The 24398-nt window shown below is 40.8% G+C and overlaps 1 protein-coding gene and 1 long non-coding RNA gene across 3 annotated transcripts in view; one reads left to right on the top strand and one right to left on the bottom strand.

Moving 5' to 3' along the window:
- The window catches only part of rgmd (RGM domain family, member D), a 17820-nt gene extending 9980 nt beyond the window's left edge, over positions 1-7840 (bottom strand). Inside the window, exons 1-2 of the mRNA XM_086090294.1 lie at positions 7686-7840; positions 2110-2150 (exon numbers count right to left, since the gene is read on the bottom strand). Coding sequence (XP_085946420.1) covers positions 2110-2147 — 38 coding nt within the window. The 5' untranslated portion in view covers positions 2148-2150; positions 7686-7840. The remainder of the gene's footprint in view (positions 1-2109; positions 2151-7685) is intronic.
- LOC147165970 (uncharacterized) overlaps positions 1-24398 on the top strand; it is a 25883-nt gene extending 1485 nt beyond the window's left edge. The window contains exons 3-4 of one of the 2 annotated variants that reach the window (XR_015096572.1): positions 6454-6511; positions 23608-24398. This is a non-coding gene — a long non-coding RNA (uncharacterized LOC147165970). Of the gene's footprint in view, positions 1-6453; positions 6820-23607 lie in introns of those variants that run through there. The other variant, XR_015096571.1, reaches the window with a different exon arrangement.

Here is a 24398-nt window from a genome sequence, read left to right as displayed (position 1 = left end):
CGTGCATACATAAGTATCAGGCCTGCTCATGTTGTAGTATAATACCCAGTGTGTGCGCGCAACTATGACATTTCTGCCATCGAGTGGTCAATGGTGATATTGCAAGTTAAAACTAGTTGATCCCCTGCATACAGTATTGGCTGTTTTGAACGTGTGGGTTTGCATAATGCAGATTACATTTATTTAATTTTTTTATTTTTAAATATTTTTTCTTATTTTGGATGTTCCCCGGGATTTTTTTGTATTGTAATAGTTACACTATTATTGCAACTTAATATTTTTAATGATTTATTTTTTTCATAGTGTCTAGAAAGACTTTATTCTCATACCTTTATGATTTTCTTTCGCCTAATTTGAGACTTTTTAGCAGTATAACTTTTTCATATTAGTAGGTAGGTCTTCTTGTAAGAGATTTTACACATAAAATTTAGACTTCACAACAGTTTTTTTTTTCCTGTCAATGTGGCCCTAAAACAAATTGCAGTTGTTATTAAAGTTATAGAAAAGCACAATCTTCTTTTTTAGTATGTATGTAAGTATGATCACACAGAACTTAAACAAACTGTAATTTTAGGTTGACTACATTGTGCTTCAGACCTTTATTTAGTACGAAGCATAAAGGGCATCTGTCCTCTTTTACACCCCCCACCTCCCCCTGAAGACAAATGTTGGTGTGTTTTCAGCATCAGGCCGGGAGGCTATCACCTGTTGTTGTTTTCTCACTCCTGAAGGTGACACAATGGTGGGTGCACTCCAAACTAACACTTTATATCTAACTCGGCTTCCATAAAACAACATTTTATGGTGTTGGAAGTATGACTTGCTTAATAGCTTGCATGATAAGGTCAAGATAGTACACAGCGGTTGTCCTTCAAAGAGCGATTTTATCGAAATTGTTTTAACTGGTTAGTTGGTTTATCGCACTCTTGGGTTGTTTTAGCTATCAAACAAGGGCCGAGGAGAAAACAGTAAAATACTCAAGTCGATGATTTTCTCACTGCAGATTTTTAAGCACCATTAGTTTTTCCATGACTTTTTCAGCGAGCGAACTGTATGTTACTCTTTCCCTTTTGTGGCCAACTTTCCACCTCACTCACTTTTTCTCTCACTCCTTCAACGACACTTCGTCTTTCATTTGCACAGCTGCTATGAGGCCGGACCATCTGCAAAGACGCGGCCACTCAAGCCTTCAGCCCTCACCTGGGACGTGCTGTGGGCTATTTGAGCCATGCGAAGCAAGAATTTTAATGCGCCCGACTATTACCTTATTAAATGTTGGCGTTATGAAAAACCCAACAGTTGCATAATTGTTTTTCTTTTTTTGCTCAAATTGGATTAAATGTTAATATGTTGTTTTGGTGCAGCCGGAACATTTGGGCCGGCTGACTTTATGAGAGAGAGGAGAAGTGAACCCAGACAGTTGCTGGATCACTGCGTCTTCTGTACACATGCCGGCCCCTCCGGCCGCACAATTGTGTGATTCAGGTGGCCTGTCAGCCTTGTGAAAGGTCTTGACGGGCCCATGTTGATGTGGGGCTGATATATTGAGTGGAGGGGGGAAACGAAGACAGCTCAACCCAAGTGGAACATTTGGATTGTTCTGAGCTACAAGGAGCCCTGTCACACTGGACCCAGTGTGCCAAGTGTATTCCCTGGAGAGCTTGGCTTTACTCTGTTTGCTCAGCTAATTTTGGGGGCTAGCTCCGTTGATGGGCTGAATGCTGACATTTTAAATCCACCTAAATGACATAGACTGAGAGTATGTTTATATCAGAACAACCAAGTGAATATATATATATATATATAATTTATGATTTTGAAAAGTGTCATTCACATGTAAGATGACTGAAAATACTGTAATTTGCCTGCCAGGCCAGTAGTTGGCGAAGTTACTATAACCTGGATGCACATCAGCTACTTATTTGTTATCGGAATCACATTTTTTAAGTCAAAGAATCGAAAACACATGTTGTCATAGCTATCCTAATAATAAGAATTTACAGAATCATATAGCGTGGTTAATCAAACTACTGGTGGAAATGCTGATTGGGCTGTTTTGGGGTCCGTGTTAAGGTACATTGGAGCATTTTCAAATGCAACTCCACTCACCTGCGTTGCTCTTCATCCTCCAGACCAGTTGACTGCATTTCCTAAAAAGACAGACGATGGTTTATTTCGGTTTAGAAGAACAGGATAGTCAATGTCACTGAACGTCATATTCATGAGAAATGTATATTGGTCAAGCTCCTACGTTGTGGCTAATGTTAGCATGATTCAGCATGATGCTATTAACAAGCTAGCTGAATGTGTACTGTTAAATATATTTTTGAATATCTGAAAGGTTTTTCAGCAGACATGCTAAGATTAACGATATCCAACGACACACATACTGTAAGTCTAAATATTTACTCAGAAACTATTGTCTCTTTCCACCTCCATTGAAGAAAGACAAAATACCTTTTGTAATGTCACTGAAGGCATCAGCGGGTTTCACAAAGGGACATCAATTCGAGGGGCACGCGTTCAATGTGATTTAGAAAACAGAATATACATGATCAAAATGGCTCCTTTAATCAAGTAACTTGTCGGTAATACAGCCATAGAGTTTAGAGAAAAATAGTTATCAACCACTTGCCAAAATGAAAGGGAAAAGGTATAAATCAAAGGGAAAACATTTAAGAGATGCAGTATGTCCTTGTAGTTGTATGAGTACAAATGTTTGGACTCAGAGGCTTCAGAGTTACATTATTCTCCCTTTTTTCATGAGTGATTCTGATGAAGACACGAAATGCACTTTATAGTGATCTTAACCCAGGATATTAAAAACAAGCTCGGGTCATGACAGGGCAGCGAAATGAAAGTTGTAGAGCAGAACATCCGCAACCTGGGGAGCTACTAATGAATGCGAGACTGATGATCAGTGAAGCAAACAGCTAATTGATCCAGGTGGACGGTAAGGATGACTTCAACAGATGAAAGGAAGTCCTGGACTGCTTGTCAGACTTCATATGAGGAGAAAGACTTCTTTCTTTTGCCATGTTTCCTCATGAGCACATTGCATTGCATATCTTAGAAAATAGCAACTCTAGAGCAAACTAAAATACTTTTTAGGAATGAAACGTATCACTTCTGGGGTCGTTTATGCTCTACAAATGGTTTCTTCTACGAGACAACTACCAAAAACTATAGCAAACGAGAGCAAGTGAGAATGTCGAGTGAAGCGAGAAGGAATGGGGGATGGGTGAAGGAATGGGTGGGTGGGGTGTAGAAAGGGGGAGTTGAAGGATTGGGTTTCCTCTGACTGTGTGTCTAGGCAGCTCCACATGTTCCTCATTACGGTCCTCACACTGTGGGACCAGTTCCACACCGGGATGCTTGTTTTTGTTATTAGGCCCAGTGTGCTGTGGTCTGGTGGACAGGGCCTGAAAAGCACCGCCGGCTCGGGACTGTCACAAAGTGCAACTGTGCTGACATTACGCGCAGTATCTGCACCAGTGCCCTCAGTGTGTTTGTACCCTATTTATACACATAGCGGCTGGCGTGTTTATTTACTCTACTACAGATGTGGGGTGGGGGGCTCCGTTTGTATACACTCATGAAATAATAGTAAACAATATTGTTTGTACTGTATATTACAAATTATGCAAAGTAAAAGTGCAGTTTAAACTGAATATAATGTGGCCCCAGAACATATACTTGGGCATACGACTTATAATATTGGCAATATTTATGTTGCGCAAAAATCCGAATATGCTCTTATTTAGGTTTTTTAAAACCGGAAAAGACCCTTAGGTTATCCCTTTCACAACTGGAATTCTTGTCCATATAAACACATTTGGAATACCTCAATTGGTTTGTCTTCTGTGCATGCTCGTTTTCACATATTTTCTGTTTCTACAATGAAAATGCCGCAGTGTGTATCTATACACACATATATACCGTACGTTTATGTTAAGGCTTAGATACACCAATCCAACGTTGGCCAAATGTGGCCTACCACCTGTGGCGTCGGCCCAGACGTCGGCATAGAAAAATGACGTAAATACACACCGCACCGACCCCGACTATTACATACCTTCAGCACATAGGCGAGAAGTAATTCCCCTCCATACCATCGGCGGCAGTAGTCATTATTCCTAAAGGCAACCGGAAACCCCTCTACGGTGGCGGGATATAAAAACATAAACAATGCATACCGGTTATTTTCCAATGTCCTCCCACGTGGATGAAACCATCCGGCTTTTTGCACAGTACCGTATATAAAAGTAAATCCTACTTGCTATATCCAGTCGTGTCCCCATGTCATGCCATAGTTTGGCTTTCATACATTTGTCGGCATACCCTTTAACGGTAATATCATACAATGCCGGTCTCTCTTGAACCAAAGAGACAAAGTCATCTTCCCGATCTTCCGTCCAGACAGACATTGTATGTTCAAATGCGGAGGGTACAGCAGGGTGACGATACGCAAAATGAGCGGGGAAAAAATGGTCCAGGCTTTCCATCTGTACTGTTTATCTGCATTTGTCACTTCCGCTTCTTGTCCCTTGCGCTGATTCACTAGCTAACAGCCAATCACTGTGATGAAATGCCCCGACGCAGATTAAACATGTCGAGTTTGCTTGAACCGCACCCCTTTGACGTATTCCAACTCCGTCCGACTTTACGACAGTAATTTATGCACTAATCAGATGGTGCATGCTGTCGGCCTAATGCTGTCCAACACCCGACGTCGGATTAGTGTATCTGGGCCTTAAGTCCGCCGGAAATACTCAAGTAGAGGTAAACAAGCATAACGCCGCAGAACCACACTTTTGGAGCAAGGAGGAAACAGACGACTTCATTTTGTGTGGTCAGTGACATAAATCTAATGCCTTTTATTGAACATAGAAAGTTAAAAGCGTAATTGACGTCTTCATATTTGCATAATGATGCTGTTTGTGCGTCGCACTTTCGAACAGGATATTCCAATTGAGCACATTGACCATGTATACGGGAGTAACTCATGTAACATATAAACAGGTTATCCCGATTGTTTCAGAAACCTGAATTTTGACCTCAACCCGAATATTGACTGCATGTAAAACAAAGTCACTGTCTGTCCATACATTTGAGAGACTTTTTACGTGCCCCAATAAGTGCTACTGTTTTTGTTTGCCTCAGAGTTATAATGCGTTCAGCAAGTCTTGAGAAAATGGATGGATGGGGGATGCTAACTGTCTCAAAATATGTTTATTTGTTCTTACGTTGACAAGATTTCTGCTCAATTGTACATCAGCGACCTGTCCGTTCTTGCTGCGTGTTTACACGGCCGCTTAAACCTTCGACAATATTGTTTACCAGGAAATGCAATGTTTACAAAGTGATAAAAATGGAAATTGTATCAGGAAATTGTTGATCTGTCCTGCTTCCGACACTTTGCTCCATTTCATGCTCATCCAGAGCCGTCAACTCAGAGGCGTGTCACGTTTCTGCCGCGGGCCGACATCAGAGATCGCAATCACGTAGCAGCACGCGCCCTTTGCAGCCTCAGCTACAAGAGGACACACTTATTGAATTTTAAACAGGAAGCGTAACAAATTGGGCTGTTTTGTTTGTTTCGAAGAACTCTGAAATGAAACGGCTGAGACGAGGAATGAGATAGCAGGTTCAGAAAGTGAGTGTGTGTCAGTCCGGTTCGGGTCTCTCGCCTGTCGAGGAGATGTGTTATCTCGGCAGAGATAAGGGCAACCGCGGTGTGAATGCATACGGGCTAACGGTGATAGCATCTCCTCTCAAGGATCCCACTTACGGGACCCTGAATGATAGCTGACAGCACAGACAAGGGAGTGGGCGGGTGACTGTAGTGTTTTTATAGGAACCCCTCAACAGGTATCCAAGCAGTTTGTTTGTGCTCTAATGTGGGCCTTCTCCTTAGAGTAAACAACAATTATCATATGTAATCATCTCAAATCTAGTGCGTTCATTCATTTGTTTTTATATAAGAACACTGTAATGTCCAAAGTAGAACACACTAATTTTCAGCACTACCACTATCAACAAATTTAAGCAGAAGTAAGAAAAAATATAACTGTCTTTAAACACACGCTTAGCTTAAGTGTCACTGATGCACCTCACACATCTTTTTTAACTGCTAACTAACAAATTATTATAAACAAATGAAATTCAACCACTAATGCCAAACATAAGAATACATACTACATACGCTATCTTTTCAATGACTAGCATATAGCAGCCTACTAGCAAGCAGCTAGCACAGAAGCTAACACAGCATTCTATGTTATACTGCAACAGATACAAATACATTTTTATATATTTTTTTTCGTTCAAAAAATTACTCCTGCTTTTATCAAGCCAACGGGAGTTTGAACAAAAATAGGAAGTCAAAACGAATTTGTGTGGGCTTTTTTCTTCTTCTATTTTTTGTGACTTCCTTCCTTTTCCTTTCCGCAGAGCAACTGTTGACACTGCTTCAAGATCCGTGCACGGAGATAGACAGTCAACTGACAAGGTAACCCTAGCTCAGGGGTGATGGGGTCACACATACCTGATGAGGGATGATGAGTAAAATAAATGCAGAGCAGCACACAGAGGGGCCTGTGATGTTCTCAGTCCAAGAGGTGGAGGGAGAGTTCAGGCCCATTTGAACTTTGACCTCAGCAAACTGCCTTTGTGTTTGTGTGCATGTGTTTTGATGGCCACCTCGATGTTGTATCCTTAAATGTAAGCCGAATCTAAAATTTGTAATGTAATCCTCACCTATTCTTTTTTACATTGCATTATGTTTTCCCATAGAAAATAATAAATGAGTTAAACATGTAGAGGGAGATTCTTGTATGTACCTGGGAGGTGAGTCTCTTTACACTAAGGCTATACACAGCTGACTTTGTAATGTAAATTTAGTTATTTTGTCATAGATGCCAACATATTGACATTTGAGCTATATTGTACTGACCACCCAGGAAACTACTACTTTCCTATGTTGCAATTAGTGTGATTCCAGCAACGATTATTTTGCCACTCCTTTAGTTTAATGTGCATTTGTTACAATACGAGTAAGGCGTAAGCCCGATCTGTAGTTAGTATGCAACAGTTGGTATTATTTCTGCCCGGGCCCACCCAGATAACTCGCCCGCTCCACAAATAGATGGGCAGACAATAACTCACTGCAGGATACATATATATTTAGCCACTTTAATCTCTAAAGGTTTTAGCCCAAGAAGGCATTCAGGGAATGTTACCTCGAGCTTGACTTGGTTTTCGGATGGTAAATGTGGAGGAACGTGGCAAGCGTGTGCGGAATTACCAGCCGTCTTGACTTATTGGGATGCACTCTGAACTTTTGTAGAGTGAATGAACGATACGCAACGCTGGGAAATGCGTTTTTCTGTATCGAAAAAATAACAGATATTCTTACAATTCTTTGGAAAAATGTAAATGAGTTACATTGGTCCATTCAGCTCAGAGGTGGAAAATAGACACTACAAATGACCTTACTGCTAGTTTCAGCTACCCTCTTTTTTTCTTGGTCTCCTTTTTACATGTGATTTCCAGACCATTTTTGTGCCAATTTTTATTGACTAATAACATTACTATCCAGTCATCAGTGACTGATCTCTGAGAATTATTTACTCAATGAGCATCTTCAGATGTAATGCAGAAAAAGAAGACAACAGACAACTTACCTGCTTTTGGTATACGCTGCTATATGCGAGTTGAAGCGGCGCTCTCGAACAGCAGTTTCAATTGGCAGTTAGCCCCTCGTTCCCCGACAACCTCAGCTGGCCAACTAAGTACTAGGGCAGCCACTGGGACAGATAGCCATTGGAATCAAGGCACATGACAGCAGCTGTCTGTTTCAAGAATCGGCACTTTGATTAGAGTAGGATGGTAGTGAGCGATGAGGCCTAATTCCAACATATCTGGGTTGGGCGCTTCGCACCGAATGGAAAAAAGATTGAAGCACATTAATCAGATCGTCGCATGCTTGCAAACAACAGAACTGCGCGCACACACGCGCACACATGGCTACATTTGTGCTTCTTGGGGTTTATAGATTATTGGAAGGCTTGAAAGCATATGTCACTTTTGGAAAGCGTCCTGTATTCTCTACAAATTCCATGGGACAAACAGAGGAGCGCAGTGGCGTAAGCCGAGCATGTGTGCAACGTGAATGAGAGGTCTGTCTGTTGATCCGCATCCAACCCCCAGCCCCACCTCCATTTGTCTCTCCACTTTTATGGCATTTTTTATTTTTGCACCGATTGGAAACAATCACCCAAACATAGCCTATACAAGCATCCAATATTTGCCAGAGTCCAAACTCGCATCATAAAATTTAATTGAACAGACAATATTTTTAAACACAAGGAGTTATGAACTTATTCATTCTAACGATAACACATTATAACTTAACTGACAAAGGCGGGCTCACACATACACAGCAGAATAACGCGCTACCGTTTGATTACAAATGGCAAGCATACGGCAGCTAGCCAGTCGGCAGCTAGCGCAAGGGGCTAATATATCCATTTTCATTTTGTTCTACATCACAAACATATGTGACTAAAATGCCAGATACTCAACAGTCTTTAGTTTTTTTGTAAAAAAAAATAAAAAAGTTGTTTCCATTCGAGAGTACAATCAAGTCAGTCATAAGTATAAAACTTTTAAATTTAAAACACTTCAAGTCTATATGACTTCTGTTTAGTTATGACCACTAGTAATTTTGAATGGAAACACTTTCAAACTTTGGACAAAAGTACTTTGACATCTCCAGATTCTTTTCTGCAAGCTTGCTTACTTCATAGTCGTTTCCAGTGGATATTTTCCTTCTCATTTTCTTCTTCAACTTCCACCATCCAACTTTTAGAAAATGTTTTACAAAAAGCCAAAGGAAAAAGAAAACAGACGCAGTAAATCAATTGATGCAGGCTCAAATGACGTTTAGTGTGGAAGAGGTGCGTGATATTTACTATACAGTGGTACCTCGGAGTTTGAACACAATTTGTTCCTGTCAAGTGTTCAAAGTCCGAATTGTTCAACCTTTGAAAAAAAAAATTCCCACAATAAATAATGTAAATGCAATTCTTCCGTTCCTAAGCTCCAAAAACAGAAAATTCCTATTTTAATTTCAATATATGCAGAAAAAACATGTACACCCTGTACAGTATTTAAATAAATAAAAATACTTTACCATTTTTGTTGTGATGTTATGGCCTCAGTGGATGAAAAATGCTATGGTCAAACTCCGAGGATTTTTTTCCACAGATTTTTTGGTCGAAGTCCGATTTGTACGGGTTCCGAGACGTTCGAACTCCGAGGTTCCACTGTATATACATTAATAAACAGTTGACAGTATGAATTTCGACTAAGGTATCGATTTGGACACAACCAATTGCAATAACGCTTGTTGATGATGATGTCACCATATCTGTCCCCGTGTTAATATATCTTTGAGCGATCTGACCCCGGATCAGGAAGAAAAACGGCACGACCTTGTAAAAGGTCATGCATCCATACTAGGGTTGTGAATTGCATAGTGCCTGGCGATTCGAGACGTTTTGTTCAATATTTTCCATCAAAAAGGGATGTTTAAACATTGATTTGATTCGAGAATTGCGCACTGTAATATCGCGATATATTGCCGAATCGATTTTTTTTAACCCTCCTTAACCATACTGCTTTCCTGCTGCTCCGGAATGACTAGGTGCTAAGATAGCTATGTGCTGCGGCTGGCTAGCTAACATGGCTAAAACACGGTCTTTTCATTGTGCAGCGCTGATCCTGTCACTAATCCTTGCCTCAATGGCGGCGACTAAGATACACTTTTGTACACATATATAATCACTAAATGACGACAAATAGTAAGTAACAGACTAACAGGAGAAGATGGAGAAGCTATGCTAACTGCTAAGCTAACGTGGCAAATTAGTGATACACCAGCAGGATTAGTGCTTAGGTAGCAGAAAGAAATCATGAATTATAAACAGCTAATTAGCAGGTAAATTAATACTGTCTAAAGAGAAAATAACAGCTAAAAATAAAAAGTACATTACCGCATATGTTGCAGCAGGAGGAGCCTTTAAAGTCAAGAGTATGTAAATATTTAGTATAGCCTATTAAATATTTATGATCAATTGTATTTGTATTCATTTTCGCCAAATAGTGTTGAGTTTTTATTTTAATTTGTGGGATTTGCACAATAAATATTCTCAAAATGATCTTGTATCTTTCTTTTTGTTTCTTTGATTTTCTCAATTCGGCTTTGCTAAGAAATAATATAGCTCATTCAGCATATTTCCCCCAAAATATTAGTCTTTAGTGTGTGCGACTGTACTTTTATTTTTGGAGAGAATGTATGTCTTCTCGTGTTTGGATGGTAAAACACAACTTGGAGATGTGAATGCGATTGACTCGGCACGCTCGCTGCTTGATATAAGACTGCGTTCCCGGTGATTTATGGATGCAGAGAAGTCAGCCACAAGGCCTCGGGGCAGAGCGAGAAGGGGGGTAGAGCAAAACAACACTGCTTAATTCAAGTCTGAAAAACGTCGTGCGGGATATCCAAACCTACTGCACCATCGGATCTTTTCAGACCCCCCGCTTCTTCCAACAGCGATAAATTCAACTAGTAAACTCACAAATTCCAAGCTGAAAGGGGAAAAAGGAGACATTGTATCATTTCACTTTATGTATGAATTCATGTTACTGCATACATAATGTGTCTTTGCAAGCGCCCAGGGAAATGGAACAGATGCGAGCGTCAAACAAAAAGTGATTCTTTTTTCCTTGAACGCGTTGTAAAACTGAGAAGAAAAAAAACTCAGCGCCTGCCTATGATTCATGCAGCATTGTTCTTTCCACCCCACTCCCAGAGTGTGTTCCGTCCAAACGTTTTAGGCAAGCAGCTGTTCACGCCGACAGCTGCGGGGGCCATTCATCGCAGGCGAGAGGCAATTAAAAAATCAAGCCAATGTTGTGTTTCAGTTGATCCATTGCTATTCCGACGTGTAATCCCCTCTCCCATGCCTTGCCTATCTTTTACCAACACACAAACACGTGTTGGAATGTTATAGGCACGCACACACGTCCCATCAACAAGTGGGCACAGAGATTCATTTCTTCGCTGGAGATAAAAGGTCCAAATTGCAGTGACATGGCACAGTTGGATTTGGGGGGCATTACTGAGGCCAGAGCTGAGAGGAGCCACGTAATCTCCGAGATTTACTAGGCCGCAGATTTTTCCATATCTTCTTCTCGGCGGTATGCGGCCACACAAAGTCTGGCTGGCGTCGCCGTGGCATTCGGCGGAAGGTTAAATCGAGCGGCGGCCGTGTGTCGCGTGCACCGGCGCATTCTTGTACGTCCGTGCTCACACGACACTTTGTGCTGAGCGCTTGCGTCGCATGCCCAGTTGTGCTGTCTGACAAATATGCACGCAGTTGTTGCCTCCTCTCATGGCACAAAGCAGGTGCGAGGCGGGCCGGGGCTGGCCTGAGCGACAATGTTGAGGGCAGGTTTTCCTTTGTTTAAAATGAGTGTGCTCATCTATGAAGAATTGGTTGAGGATGAAAAGGTTGCATGAAAATTGGGTGGGGCATGTCTGGCCCATTCTGGGTTCGAATGTTGGTGGTTTTGTGGTACACATGGCTGACGTTTGGGATCTGTCTGTGCCCTGCGATGAACTGGTGACAGTCTTAGCTTCATATGCGGAGACAGGGAAGTGACTTATTTAAATTCCAACACCCCTGAAGGTTGTACAAATTTGAAAAATATAATTTGAAAAAACTGAAATAATTGTGTTAAAATTTTACAATAACTATCAATTAAATCTTTATCTATGGCAACATTTTGACACTGGAAAGGATTATAGCTGGGAAAATGGTTCAAAAATAGAATAGATTATTTTCCACCTTAGAGATTGCACTCTAGTCCATTTTTGTTCCTATTCTACCCATTAGAGCCAGATATTGGACTCTAAGTATCTTTTCAGGTACAGGGAGGTTGCCAAGCTGTAAAACTCAAGGGTACAAAAGCAATAACTTTGAGGGTATGACCAAAAATGAGGCACAAGTCACTAGCTCTTGTTTTATGCTGCTGTGCTATATAAATGGCACTGACACCAAATTGAGTTAGGATAAAGTTGATCCGGCAGTATAGATGTCTTCAGAGTTTGTACGCTCTAAAAACAGTTGGGCCCAAAATAACCCAACTATGGGTTCAAAAATGGACTGATCCTCTGCTTGGGTCATTGTCACCCAACTTTGGGTAAAAACTTTAGTCATTTTGTATAAAACAACTCAGAAAGTTGGGTCAGATCGTCTACTTGGATCAGTTTGATCTGCCTTTGGATCAAAAATGGGGTCATTTTTTTATATAAAACAACTTGGTTTAATTTGGCCCAACATTCGGGGGGCGGGGAAACAAAAAAAACAGTAATTTTGTATAAAACAACCCAGAAAAATTGGCTCAACTTTCAAATACTTTTCCCCCCCAAAAAATAAAGTAATTTTGTATAAAACAACACAGAAAGTTAGGTCAAATCCTCTACTTGAATCATGAATAAAACCAATAAAGTGTATCAGTCCATTTTGGATCCATAATTGGGTTACTTTGACCCAATTGTTTTTAGAGTGTATCAGAGATAGAACAGTCTTTAACACCAGACATTCACTTCTTCCACCCTGTTTTGTTGAAAGCGTTTGTCGTTGTCCAACTGTAATTTTGACCATCACAACAGACACTGGCTCTAACATGGTCATGCATCTATTTATTATATTGTGGAATGCTAAATTTAGTGTTGCACCAATCTCCCCCTTTTTGCATAAAAGGCAAACATGGATAAATGGACTGTTCAGGCTCTGATTTTCCAAAGATTCGGATTCTCAGTATAAAAGCCTCTAGCCTTTCCGATTCAGTCATCAAACAGATCAGATGTCAGAGGGATTTATTGTCCAAGGATTGTGCTACCTTTTATGGAAAACCGAAACTGTAGAATTCTCCTCTCAAATAATGGTGTCATCCCATCAAGGTGCCAGGGTATCAGTGACCAGCTGCAGTAAGAGACAGCGGTGGCGTCGCCGCTTTCAGCAGTCGGTTTCACAAATTACATGCACCTCTGAGCATCCAGGGCGTAATCAGTGTGATGAGCTGACTCATTGTGAGAAGATTATTCCCCACAGACGTCTTCCACTGAGGAATGGCCAAGTTGCTGTCATGGTTTGAATGCAAGAGTTAATATTAATCCATGGCAAATTTGAAAGATATTCCATGTAATAGCAGAAAGTGTTCCCATTACTCCTCATAGAAATACAGTGCCAGTCATTATTTTCCGATGTGAAATGTATGCAATTATTCACCATCCCAGTTGTTTCAATTTGCACTAGTGCTGTATAAACTAGTGAGTTTCAGCTTTTACCCACCAGTTGTGTATCATTAGCCTCTTTCGCACAGGGATCCTGCACAATTGCCGCATCAGAGCTGTAACAGATCTGGCATTTGCCTGTGCCTTTTATGCATAACCCAGTGAAGCAGGATATTGCCTTAACTGTGCTCGTTTCCAAAACAGCTGACACAGCATCCTGCGTGAATTTCTTTCAACACAATAGGGTGGGAGAAGTGAGAATTACTGCAAAACGTTATAGTTTCCATCTATCCAGCATTTACATACTCTGATACTACCTTGAAGCAGAAAATATTATTCTCTTTGTGCTTTTTAGCATAATGTAATTTTCTTCTCTTAAAATTCATTAGAAAGCCTTATCGCTCTGTATTCGCTTCACATCCATAAACTACTCCTCATTTCCTTCAACCTTCACCCCCCCCCCCCCCCCCCCTCCATTTTCCACCTAATCCTAACAGGAGTATTTTAGAATAATCGCATTCAGCTAGGAGCGCTTTGGTAATTGCTCGGACCCTCATATCGTGGAAAGCCAGGGCAGGGGCCAGCGGCATCAAAGCCTGAGTGATCATTCCTCAGCCTCCCTTTACTGATGGGGGACAGAGAAAAGAGAGTGGGGGAAGAAACACAAATACAGATGGACAAACAAAGCGGGGGAAGTCAAAACTGAAGCAGATGTGGCGATAGCGGTCAATGGACAGAAAGACGGACAGGAACAGAGGAACCAGCTCTTGAGTAAACACCAACTGGTGGCACCAGTTGGGATGACAAGGGAAGCGGGGACCACCTTTAAGCATGATGTGGAGGTGATATCATAGATAATTAAGGAGGGGGAGGGTCTAATAAGGCGCGCTTGGTTCGAGGGGCAGGAAATTGAGGCAAAAGCAACTTGAGAAGCTGAGGCCTCAGTGTGCAGCTGTGCACCTCGTTTTTCTCCTCCCAACTTGCAGCTGCATGACTGACAACGCTGCAAGTATTTATCCATGACCACTCTTCTTCTATACATTCTAGCAAATGTTGATTCTTTCGTACCATGTACACGAAGCCACAATGCACTGATTCGTCTGTAGAAAAGTCTTAGAAAGATGGCTATGTCTTCTGTATTACAAACTATCAATAAAGGGGATTTTTATTTTTTTTTAAAGGGGATTACCAGGATGCTTCCCCAGACACATTTAAGCCAGCGGAGCAGGTTTCCTCTATTCATGTCATGTGTTTTTCACTCAGGACATTATAAAATGGGCAGTACTGACCTAGAAAACATTCAGCCATCTGAGCAGACATTGTCCAGGGAATGCATATTAGTCAAAACGCTATTGAAACAATAAGGTGAGGATTTATAATAGGCAGAATGATCCCTCCCTGCACCACACACCCATCTGAGTCACATATCTACAAAGTATTTACGGGGGTCTGAAATTCAAGGTCACAATGTTACTTGTAAGGGTTTCGACAGCTTTGCAAGGTCCAAAACGCTGGCGCTCACGAGTTTAAAATGCTTTTTGACGGTTACGAGGCTTTAGGGGTGGTGATGGAATTAGGATTGATTGATTGATTGATTATTTGTATTAGAGACAGTACATATTAATAAACATTTCAGTAAATATGCCAGAATTAGCCAAAAGGCTATTTTTCATCTGCAGTCCGGAGACAGATCGTAAATGTCACTCTAGTAAAATAAAAAATAAAATACACAATAATAATACATTCATGAAAATACTATTCATGTGTTAAAAAAGTAATACATTTACTTAAGTGTACATTAAAACCAACCAGGGACAAATAAATACAGGAAGCATTAGTGTTGACATTTATGATTAGCAATTAACCATTTTTTTTGTTCAAGCTTAAATGTTATGTATGTGTTGAGATTTCTGATGTGAACAGGAGTGAGATCCCACTCGGTAGCAGCTCGGCCAGAGAAAGGAGTTTTACCAAAAGCACTTTTCCTAAAGGGAACAATACAGTGTACCCTTGCTGCACCTCTGGTTCTCCTATGGATATAGTTATAGTTTGAACCCGTCATTCTCTCCTTTGTTGCATTGGATTCTCTGTGAAGAGTTTAACGTCCATGTTCTTAAGGGCTTTATTAGTTAGGAGTGGGAATCTTTGACCGTCTCACGAATCAATTCCAATTTTTGGATCTGCGATTCGATTCAGAATCGATTTTCGATTCAGAGAACGTTTTTTTGTTTCAAAATGATTTGATTGACAATGATTTCTGCTTCAATTTATAGATGTGCAAAGAATCGTCATGATCTACTCCAGTCTGGTTTGCAAGACAAAACAGAAAATGGAGACATTAAAATGTCTTAAACAGAAATACATAAATACATCTTTTATTTATATTTATTCAGTTTTAATTTTATTTATATTTATTCCGTTTTTAATTGTAAGCAAAGTGCCTTTTTCCTCAAAAACAGCGTGCGCAGCTCCATCTTATACTTGCTAAAGGAGCCTCCCTAGAATACATTGATTTCTCCATTGCGTTTTCACATTACTTTGTGTCTCTAAGACGAAAACGCCACAATTTGTACCTATATACACATACAGTTAATACAAGTATGTAAGTCTGTGCTTCTGGCGTGTAACCCACCAGAAATACTCAAGCCATTGTCAACAAACATGACGCTTGCAGCAAAGAACCGCACTTTTGGAGTGAGAAGGAAACCCGACTACTTTATTTAGCGTGGTGAGTGACATAAATATCTCTTTTATCGAACGTATAGTAAGTTAAAAGCGTAAATGACGTTATTTACATAATTACGTTGTCCGCGCGTCGCGGTCCGAACGGGTTATTCCAATCGAGCATAAATGAGCATGTAAACGGGAGTAGCTCTTTCCGCCAAGCATGTAAACGCGTTACCTCGATTGTTTCAGAAACCGGAATTCTGACCGGAACCCGAATATTGACTGCATGTAAACGTAGTAAATGCATCTAACGCACGCACCCTGCCCCCTGCAATACGCAAGCAGAGGTTGACAAAAATGGCGGAACATGAAGATAATGTCTTATTAACTGTTGAAAGTTAAGAACAAAAATGCCATTTATTTGCGTAATGACATCCGGTTAATGTTGATATATATATATATATATATATATATATATATATATATATATATTTTTTTGTTTTACTCCCGTATATATATATATATTATTTTTTTACTCCCGTATATATATATATATATATATATATATACGGGAGTAACTGTGTCCGCTTATGCATGTAAATGTTTTAAAAAACGGAATTCTGAGCTTAACCCGACTATTGACTGTATGTAAAGGTAATCATTTAGTGAATAATTGAAGAAACAATGTAAAAGCTGTTTGAGTACTGCGCAACATATTAGCACTTCATGGTTTGGCTATGTTTGACCGCCTCAATCTCCAATATGAAAAAAATGGTCTTGTTGACTTGTCATCCCAAAAGAGGCTAATGTAAAACCCCATTGAGTCTATCACGTCCCTTTCAACATATTAATGGCCAATTATTGGCATTAGATATTTACATTTAAAGAACGCCTCTAGGGAAAGCTTTGTGTCAATGCATCAGTGTACCCGTACATGTCCATGCAAGTATACCGAACACTGACATTTTATCTTTTGGGGGTTGTTTGAAGTTGTCGCACTGGCGGGTAGCAAACCTTCGCCCCCCTTAGAGAATTCCGCTCGCAATGTGGCAGCGCTGAATTCATATTTGCAGACACCTCGATTATGAGCCACTGATACCCCTAATGTTGGGAGAGGAGCTCAGGAATGCTATGGCGTAACGACTGCCAAGCATCGTACCGCACAGGGACAGAGAGGGTAGACGATGCGTAGGGGGTGAGTGTCAGTGCGTTTGCAAACAAAACCAGAAGGTGGAGAAAGAGTGGATAATATGTGGCACCACTCTGCGAGCCGAACCCTCCTTTGTTGCCAGATCACAACCAGATGTGCCAAGTGTGTCCAAACAGGAATGACTGTGGGAAGGCAATTTTCAGCAATTTGTCAGATTTTTGAGTCAACCCTCCCCCCCCCTACTACGCACCGCCTCCAATTTCTTGTGAAAGGCAAACACTTGTGTTAGAAGAGCACCAAGATCATCTCAAACATGAATGGCTTTCGATTCTCTTTGCCTGCAGCGCAGTCAAGTGATGAGCGATATACAGTAATAAGTCTGCGGGCAGGTGGCAAGACGAGGCTTGCAGTATTGACAAATAACCACCCGCCTAACATTCATGCATCAGCATTACCACAATGAATTACTGACTGACTTACTGATCCAAATGGGGAGGGTGCGTTTATTTGCCTTGCGCTTATTTGCCACCGTCAAACACACACCTTAAATCCATCATCTTTGCTCAGGCTGGACCCAAGAAATATATAACAAAGACGAGGATTAAAGTTAAATGTCGTTTTTTAATTACAGTTTTCTAAAGGTTATGAAACTGGCTTTATTATTTCACTTCAACTGTGTTATAAAGCAGTTTAGTATATCTACCCTTCACCGTGAATCTACTGGGATAGGCGGCTATTAAAAATGTCAAGTGATTGGATTGCAGAAGAAGCTCCGTTGACAAAATCTGGCTTCCTTGCCTGGATGAGATTCCTAGTCATCACAATGTAAGCCCTCAAGGACAATTTGGGTCAGTTATCAAAGTAAATGATTTGTAACATGCTTTTTTTCTGGCACATATTCCTTGCGGTTTTTGCAGTCTGTTGATTTGTTGACAGAGAATTGTGCGACAATGGTATTGGTACTGTGATTTTCAGATTCAATACTCTCTCTTAGACATTACAGTTCAGCGTTGTTGATTACATTATATTATACATTATGCTGCTCTCATGTATCGCAATTTATGAAGAATACCCAAATGTAATCCGTTGTGAGGTTACGGAGCATCTGTTTTATGATGAGGAGTGATAAAATACATGTTTGGTGTGCAATTGTTTCCTATGTCCTCATTAATAGTTATCATACCATACCATACCAAGATAAAAAACTTTCGTGTTGTTTGAGGGTTTATAATTATCATAACATTGTTGTTAATTGCCGTTAGCATGTCTATGGCTTTTGGCAATAATGTTAGCAGTGAGGTAACAGATATTTGTTGTTTAATTCTCCTTGTTTTGCGTGTGAGTTTTGTATTAATCTCCAACTTGGAGTGACGTATAAACAGCTTGAAGCAAAAACATTTGGTCTCTTAGAGTCAAACTGCACAAAGCTACTATGAAAAAAAGGGCACGACACAACATATATTTGAACGATATTTCCTGTTTTAAAGTGGGCAAAAAACAATGTATCCATCTTTTAATTGAGTTTTTTGCTTCTTTTTTTTTTACATTAATGGATGACAATATAAGATTACAAAATAATAACATTCACCACCCCTCTTCTCTTTTGTAAAGTTAAACAAATACTAAAGGACGTTTTGTGTAAATGTTAAGGGACCAAGTAACAAGTAAATATATTTATTATATGTTTTTGGTAATTAATCGGTCGAATTATCTTATTCTGCCAAATATCAATATCACGCATCAGCCAAATATTTTTTTTAAATATCAGCATTCAGCACTCTGAAGGTGTGGTACCGTGATGCTATTTTAGTACCGGCAAACGGTACTATCGTTTTGATCATTTTGATCATTTTGAGTTCCTTTGCCAACTTCATCACATTACCTGCAGTGTGACAATTGCACACCTATTTTGCGATGACGATGCTCAAATGATATATGGTGCAGCTCTACTTTACACATTTGTCAGTGACCAAGTCTCAGTTCCTCTTCTGGTAATTGTTTTCTGTTTTTGCATTTAAAAAAAGTGAGTAGATAAAAAACATATCAGAAAGTCTAGTACCTCTGCTTTCTGGCGATATAAGACACGGCGCAGCATTTTTGCCTGAGCGTGACGGCCTTGTTGCAAACACACAAGCAAACCAAGGGCAACAGGCAAGCTCTGATTCAGATTAGCGCAATAAAGAGACACATGACACTCTCGGATGCTAATAAGAAAAACATGCGGAGGTGGTTGGAGTCTCCAACACAGCGTTTTCACTGTTGTGTCTTGTCTTGCCGTGTTGTTTTGTAACAGAGATACTTGCTGGCTGCAACATTCTTCTGAATAATTCCCACCCACCACGATCAACTTTTTCGACTCCCTCCAGCCACAATTTTGCTAAGCATTAGAGTTGAGCCTTACATGAGGTTTCAAATTAAGGGGCGCTTGCATTGTCATCACAGCTGCCATTCAGGAGGTTTCAGCTGTAAACGATAGAACTGAATGCTAAATAAAGGAAAATCTCCGCAGAAGTTTGAATCCTGACTCCGATGAAAGGGACAATTGTAGGAGGGTTTGCAAAAGCGTCAGTCATCTGTCATGTAACTCCAAAAGAGGGCTCAAATTCATCACTAATGCCTGTTTTAATTTGTTGCCTCATTGCTCTGGAATTCAGGATGAATTGCTGTCATTGTTAATCTTGCTGGGAAAGTCGCAGAGTGTTTACTATATCTTCTGCTGTTTGTTGTTTTGGCTTGTGTTACCCACAGAAATAGTCTTTCAGCAAGGAAAAAGTCAAATGGATGACTCAAGTACCTAAAAGCATTTACTGTACAGTATGTAATGCATGGGGCACAGTGCACATGCACAGTGGCTGACTGGTTAGCACGTCCGCCTCCCAGTGCGGAACACGTGAGATCGAGTCCGGGCTTCGGCCTTCCTGGGTGGAGTTTGCATGTTCTCCCCGTGCTTGCGTGGGTTTTCTCCGGGTGCTCCGGTTTCCTCCCACATTCCAAAGACATGCATGTCAGGTTAATTGAACTCTCCAAGTTGTCCATAGGTGCGATTGTGAGTGTGGATGGTTGTTCGTCTCTATGTGCCCTGCGATTGGCTGGCAACCGGTTCAGGGTGTACCCCGCCGACTGCCCGAAGCCAGCTGGGATAGGCTCCAGCGCCCCCCGCGACCCTTGTGAGGAAAAGCGGTTAAGAAAATGGATGGATGGATGTAATGCATGGAAGTGACTCCACACAAATGACATAAAACGGACCAGGCAATGAAAGACAGTTATGTTAGTCGTTCAAAGGAACAAAGCACTGTAGACAGAACTACTGAATAAAAACAGCAACATTTAAAATGTTAAATGTTCCCTGTTCATAGGGGCATACACTCACGATAACTTGGATATGAGGCCCACAGGTCGCAATGGCCCTTAGTAAAGACTACTAACGGCTACTAACTGCACTCAATTACAACAAAAAAATCCCCTTTTCTTAATATCAGCATTTTGAAACTCCAAAACGTGATGTCATCCCAACCAATGGAGAAAATGACACTGCTGATTTCCAGTTCTGAGGGTCTCAAAGAAACAGTTCTTTATCCCCCAAACTGAAGTCTTTCAATCATCAGGAACCAGAGTAGGAAGAGGCCCGGTTTTATTTTCCTGTTTGAGCTTGTGTGCGTTGAACATAGGTGTGATATTTGCCTTTGTGTGCATGTTAAGACCATTGTGCAATGAGGAGGGGAAAAAAACAGTCTCCGTTTGCTTGTGAGCGACAGATCCTCTATGTGCTCACGTGTGCGCGCCAGATGTGTAGAAATTTGGAAAACTGAGTGCTGTGTACAATATGAATTTGGAAGGTGATATGCAAGTATGTATGGGTGTGTCGAAACATACTGTACAGTATAAATTTCATTCTATGTGCTGCATTTACATACTTGTGGTTCTTTGAATCTTCCATTCTTACAATTATGTTGGCATGTACTGCTTGTAGTGTATATACAATACATGCAGTTGGATGGTATGTGGGCGACAATGCTTGGAGAATGTGCATCAGTGCAGGCTGTGTGTGTTTGTGTGTCCGGACCCGTGCCAGTTGCTGTGCACCACCTGTGTCCAAGCCTTCCCCCCGGCTCTGTTGCGGCTCCATATAGTCCCCTCGTGGCCTCACAGGGATTGTAGCTGTTGATGTCAGGGATATTCGGGGACCAGCAGATGGAGAGGAAATTCACTGGAGAGTTATTAAAGTGGCTCCTATATGCAGTATGTCGCGCTTCTCTTTGTCGGGGGCTCGTGTTTGTTTTATATTTGGCCGGTTGACAGATGTCAATCAGCATCTGACATGACATTATTCCCGCACCATGCCAACGCTGCACTGTGAAACGACTCCATATATGAACCACTGTGTATTCTGTGTCACGGGAATCACTAAATTTGAAAGTCCAATGGTGCCTTAGAGAGAAGTGGCCCAACTTGTGAGTTGTTGTTTTTTTGAGATACGAGTATTCGTTTGGTCGAGTTTTTGCTTTGACTTGTTAGATATAATGGCAGTGAGCTCAACACAACTCGGTTTTTCATCAAGCAACTGTTTGTCAGCAATTCTTCTAACTATGCCAATGCCAGTTGATGTTTACTGTCAAATGAAACATTAAACAAATAGAATAGCACATTGCGTTATTTAAGACGGCCTTAGTAAAGCCCATTTAGCGTAACAAGCAGCAAAATGACCACTGAATTGGAGATTTAAAGTGTCTAAATCAGTTTTATTGTTTACATTTGGTTTAATTGTCATTACAGTATGGTTTTATAAAATATTAAAGAATGCTCTCTTCTTTATTAAAAACACATTACAAAAAAAAACGTTTTTTGGGGGGGGGAGGCTGGGGGTACTGGAACAGATTAATGACGTTTTCATTCATTTTAATTAATTAATTAATTAATTAAGTAAGTAATTTGAATTAATTAATTAATTTAAGAAGCGTTTTGAGTTACAAGCATGGCCGCAGAACCAACAAACTTTTATCTCAAAGTGCCCCGTTATCTCAAGAAACACTAAGGGACTTTCAGTTTGCGTTGATTATGGCGGCGCCATGTGGACAAAAGCGGTAATGTTATGTCTGAAGGAAGACCACATATCCCATGAGGACAAGCACATTGCATCGTTTTTGAGCTCACGCCAGCGAGTGAAAGCCGGGCCAATGTTGATCCTTGATTGTATCTTCCCTTTTTCTTTTTTCTTTTTTCTTTTTTGTCTCCTCAGACAAAACTTTTGGGTTGTTTTGCAGCTTCTGCCAGGAAAGCAGTAATTGTGCGTCGACATTCAAATTGGCTTCCGTCTTTGTAACGAATGGGGAAAGGGGAAAGTGACATATGGCATAAAGCAGTCAGCACATTTGTAGTTTTATGTGTGGCAGTGTTCCTACCATCCTCCTTAAAGTTGCTTTGTACCAGTAAAAATTATACAGCCCCCCGCAGGCCATGGCAAAGGTACCATTCAACTTGTTTAAAGTCAATGTCTCATCAGAAGAGTTGTGAAAATATTTTATCACGGTTGAAATGTTCATTAGTGGAACTTTAAAGACAGTTTGGAATTATAGGGTAAGGTAGGCTTTTTGCTCGTCTTTGTTAGAAATGAAAACTATTCTGGAGTTACGAAACGCAAAATGCCCTTACTTCACAAATGCATACTTATTATAGATTGTGCTTTAAACCTTTAAACATGATCAAGCCTCTTTACATGCAGTAAACACAAGAGAAGAAGCGCCACGTGACCCGGTCGCTGTAATGCTGCAGCTGCTTTTCGGAATGTTCAAGTGGCTCCCAAACGTTTGCTGCCTCTCCAAGAGAACAATCTGCTCCTGCTCTTTGTTTACTGTGACAATTGCTGTCAGGGTTTGGCAAACAGATAAGAAGTGATTCCTCTAAGTAAATCTGGGACATTGTTTTCTCCCGTACCACACTTTGAAGGAGGCCATCATTTATCTTTGCAGATAAAAGGCCAGTTTTAAATCGGCACATTCAAAACTCATCTTGCTATCATGTGCTTCTCTGCCACTCAATGTTCATTTGAACCATTTGTCGTTTTTCTTCACTTTACCAACAGGTTTGAAAGTGTATGTGTTAGTAATTTGGCAATGCGTTTTCAGGGGTTACTGGTGTCATATCCCACAATGCAATGCGGAATTCCTTTAACATGTGGTGAGTCAGGAAAGGGGTGGTTGACCTATGGCTTCCCACGAGCCCCTCGGGAGCAGCTTTTGCTCCGTTGCTTGAGAAATTCGGGATCACTGCGCAAACTGCCGCTGCTTGTGACTGGAATTGTAATCACCTTATTCTCCAAACTGAAAGCTCACTCTTCCATTCTGTTTCCTCCAAACCCCCACATCTTCTTTCAGCAGCGTCCAATTTCTTACTTGTGTCTCTTTTCTTCCTTTCATGTCTGTTTTAGTCATCCCGCTCGTCGGATGCAAACTCAGCACATGTGATCCATTATGCAAGGTAGGCTGGAAGAAGCAGGCACCATCTCTTTAGACTGCATTTATAAGGCGGCTCTAAAGGCTACACCAAACCAATATACACCAATCCGACGTCGGGAGTCGGACAGCGTTGGGCCGACAATGACAATGACAGCACAAATTCTACAATACAGTATATAAGTTTTCTTGATTGTTGTTTGGGGAAATGTTTACATTTTTGAGGCGTCGAGCACTAAAAGGCACCAAAAATATAAATATGAGCTCACATCAACAGTGAAAGCACCTGAAACTGTCCTGACATTGCAGAATTCTCTTGTACGCAGCTACTTTTGTGCCTCTTTTAGGGCTCTGATACAACATCCAAAGGTCAACTTCAATCCCCTCACCTTTCTGTGATGGCGCCTTTTATGCAGAACAGCAAAGCTGGGGGGGAAAAGTGGAAAAAAAATTTGGCTTTTACAAACAGCTTTTAAGCGGTGAAACTTATTGGAGTGGACCAGTTGAGGCAATCAAATTAAAACCTCTTCTAGCCTTGTAAAAATGGAAACAGCTGTCATTTTTGAATGGTTGCATTATTTTAAGACAATGTCTTATGAATCCATGTGTAAAATAGATAAGCAACTCGCTACAGGTGCTTCAGACAAAGCTGGTGAATCCCTAATTGGTGAAAGAGGCTCATATCAGAGGGAACTTATGAAGGGATTCAAAGGTCTCATAGATGTCAACGAGGCCTTGGGGGCGTATGGAGGCTCTAGGTCGGGGT

This window comes from Leptonotus elevatus, chromosome 11 (genome assembly GCF_054856555.1).
Source record: "Leptonotus elevatus isolate MCC_2025b chromosome 11, RoL_Lele_1.0, whole genome shotgun sequence".
Classification (NCBI taxonomy): domain Eukaryota; kingdom Metazoa; phylum Chordata; class Actinopteri; order Syngnathiformes; family Syngnathidae; genus Leptonotus; species Leptonotus elevatus.
The sequence above is the reverse complement of the archived record's forward strand: the minus strand, read 5'-3'. Positions and strand labels throughout refer to the sequence as shown.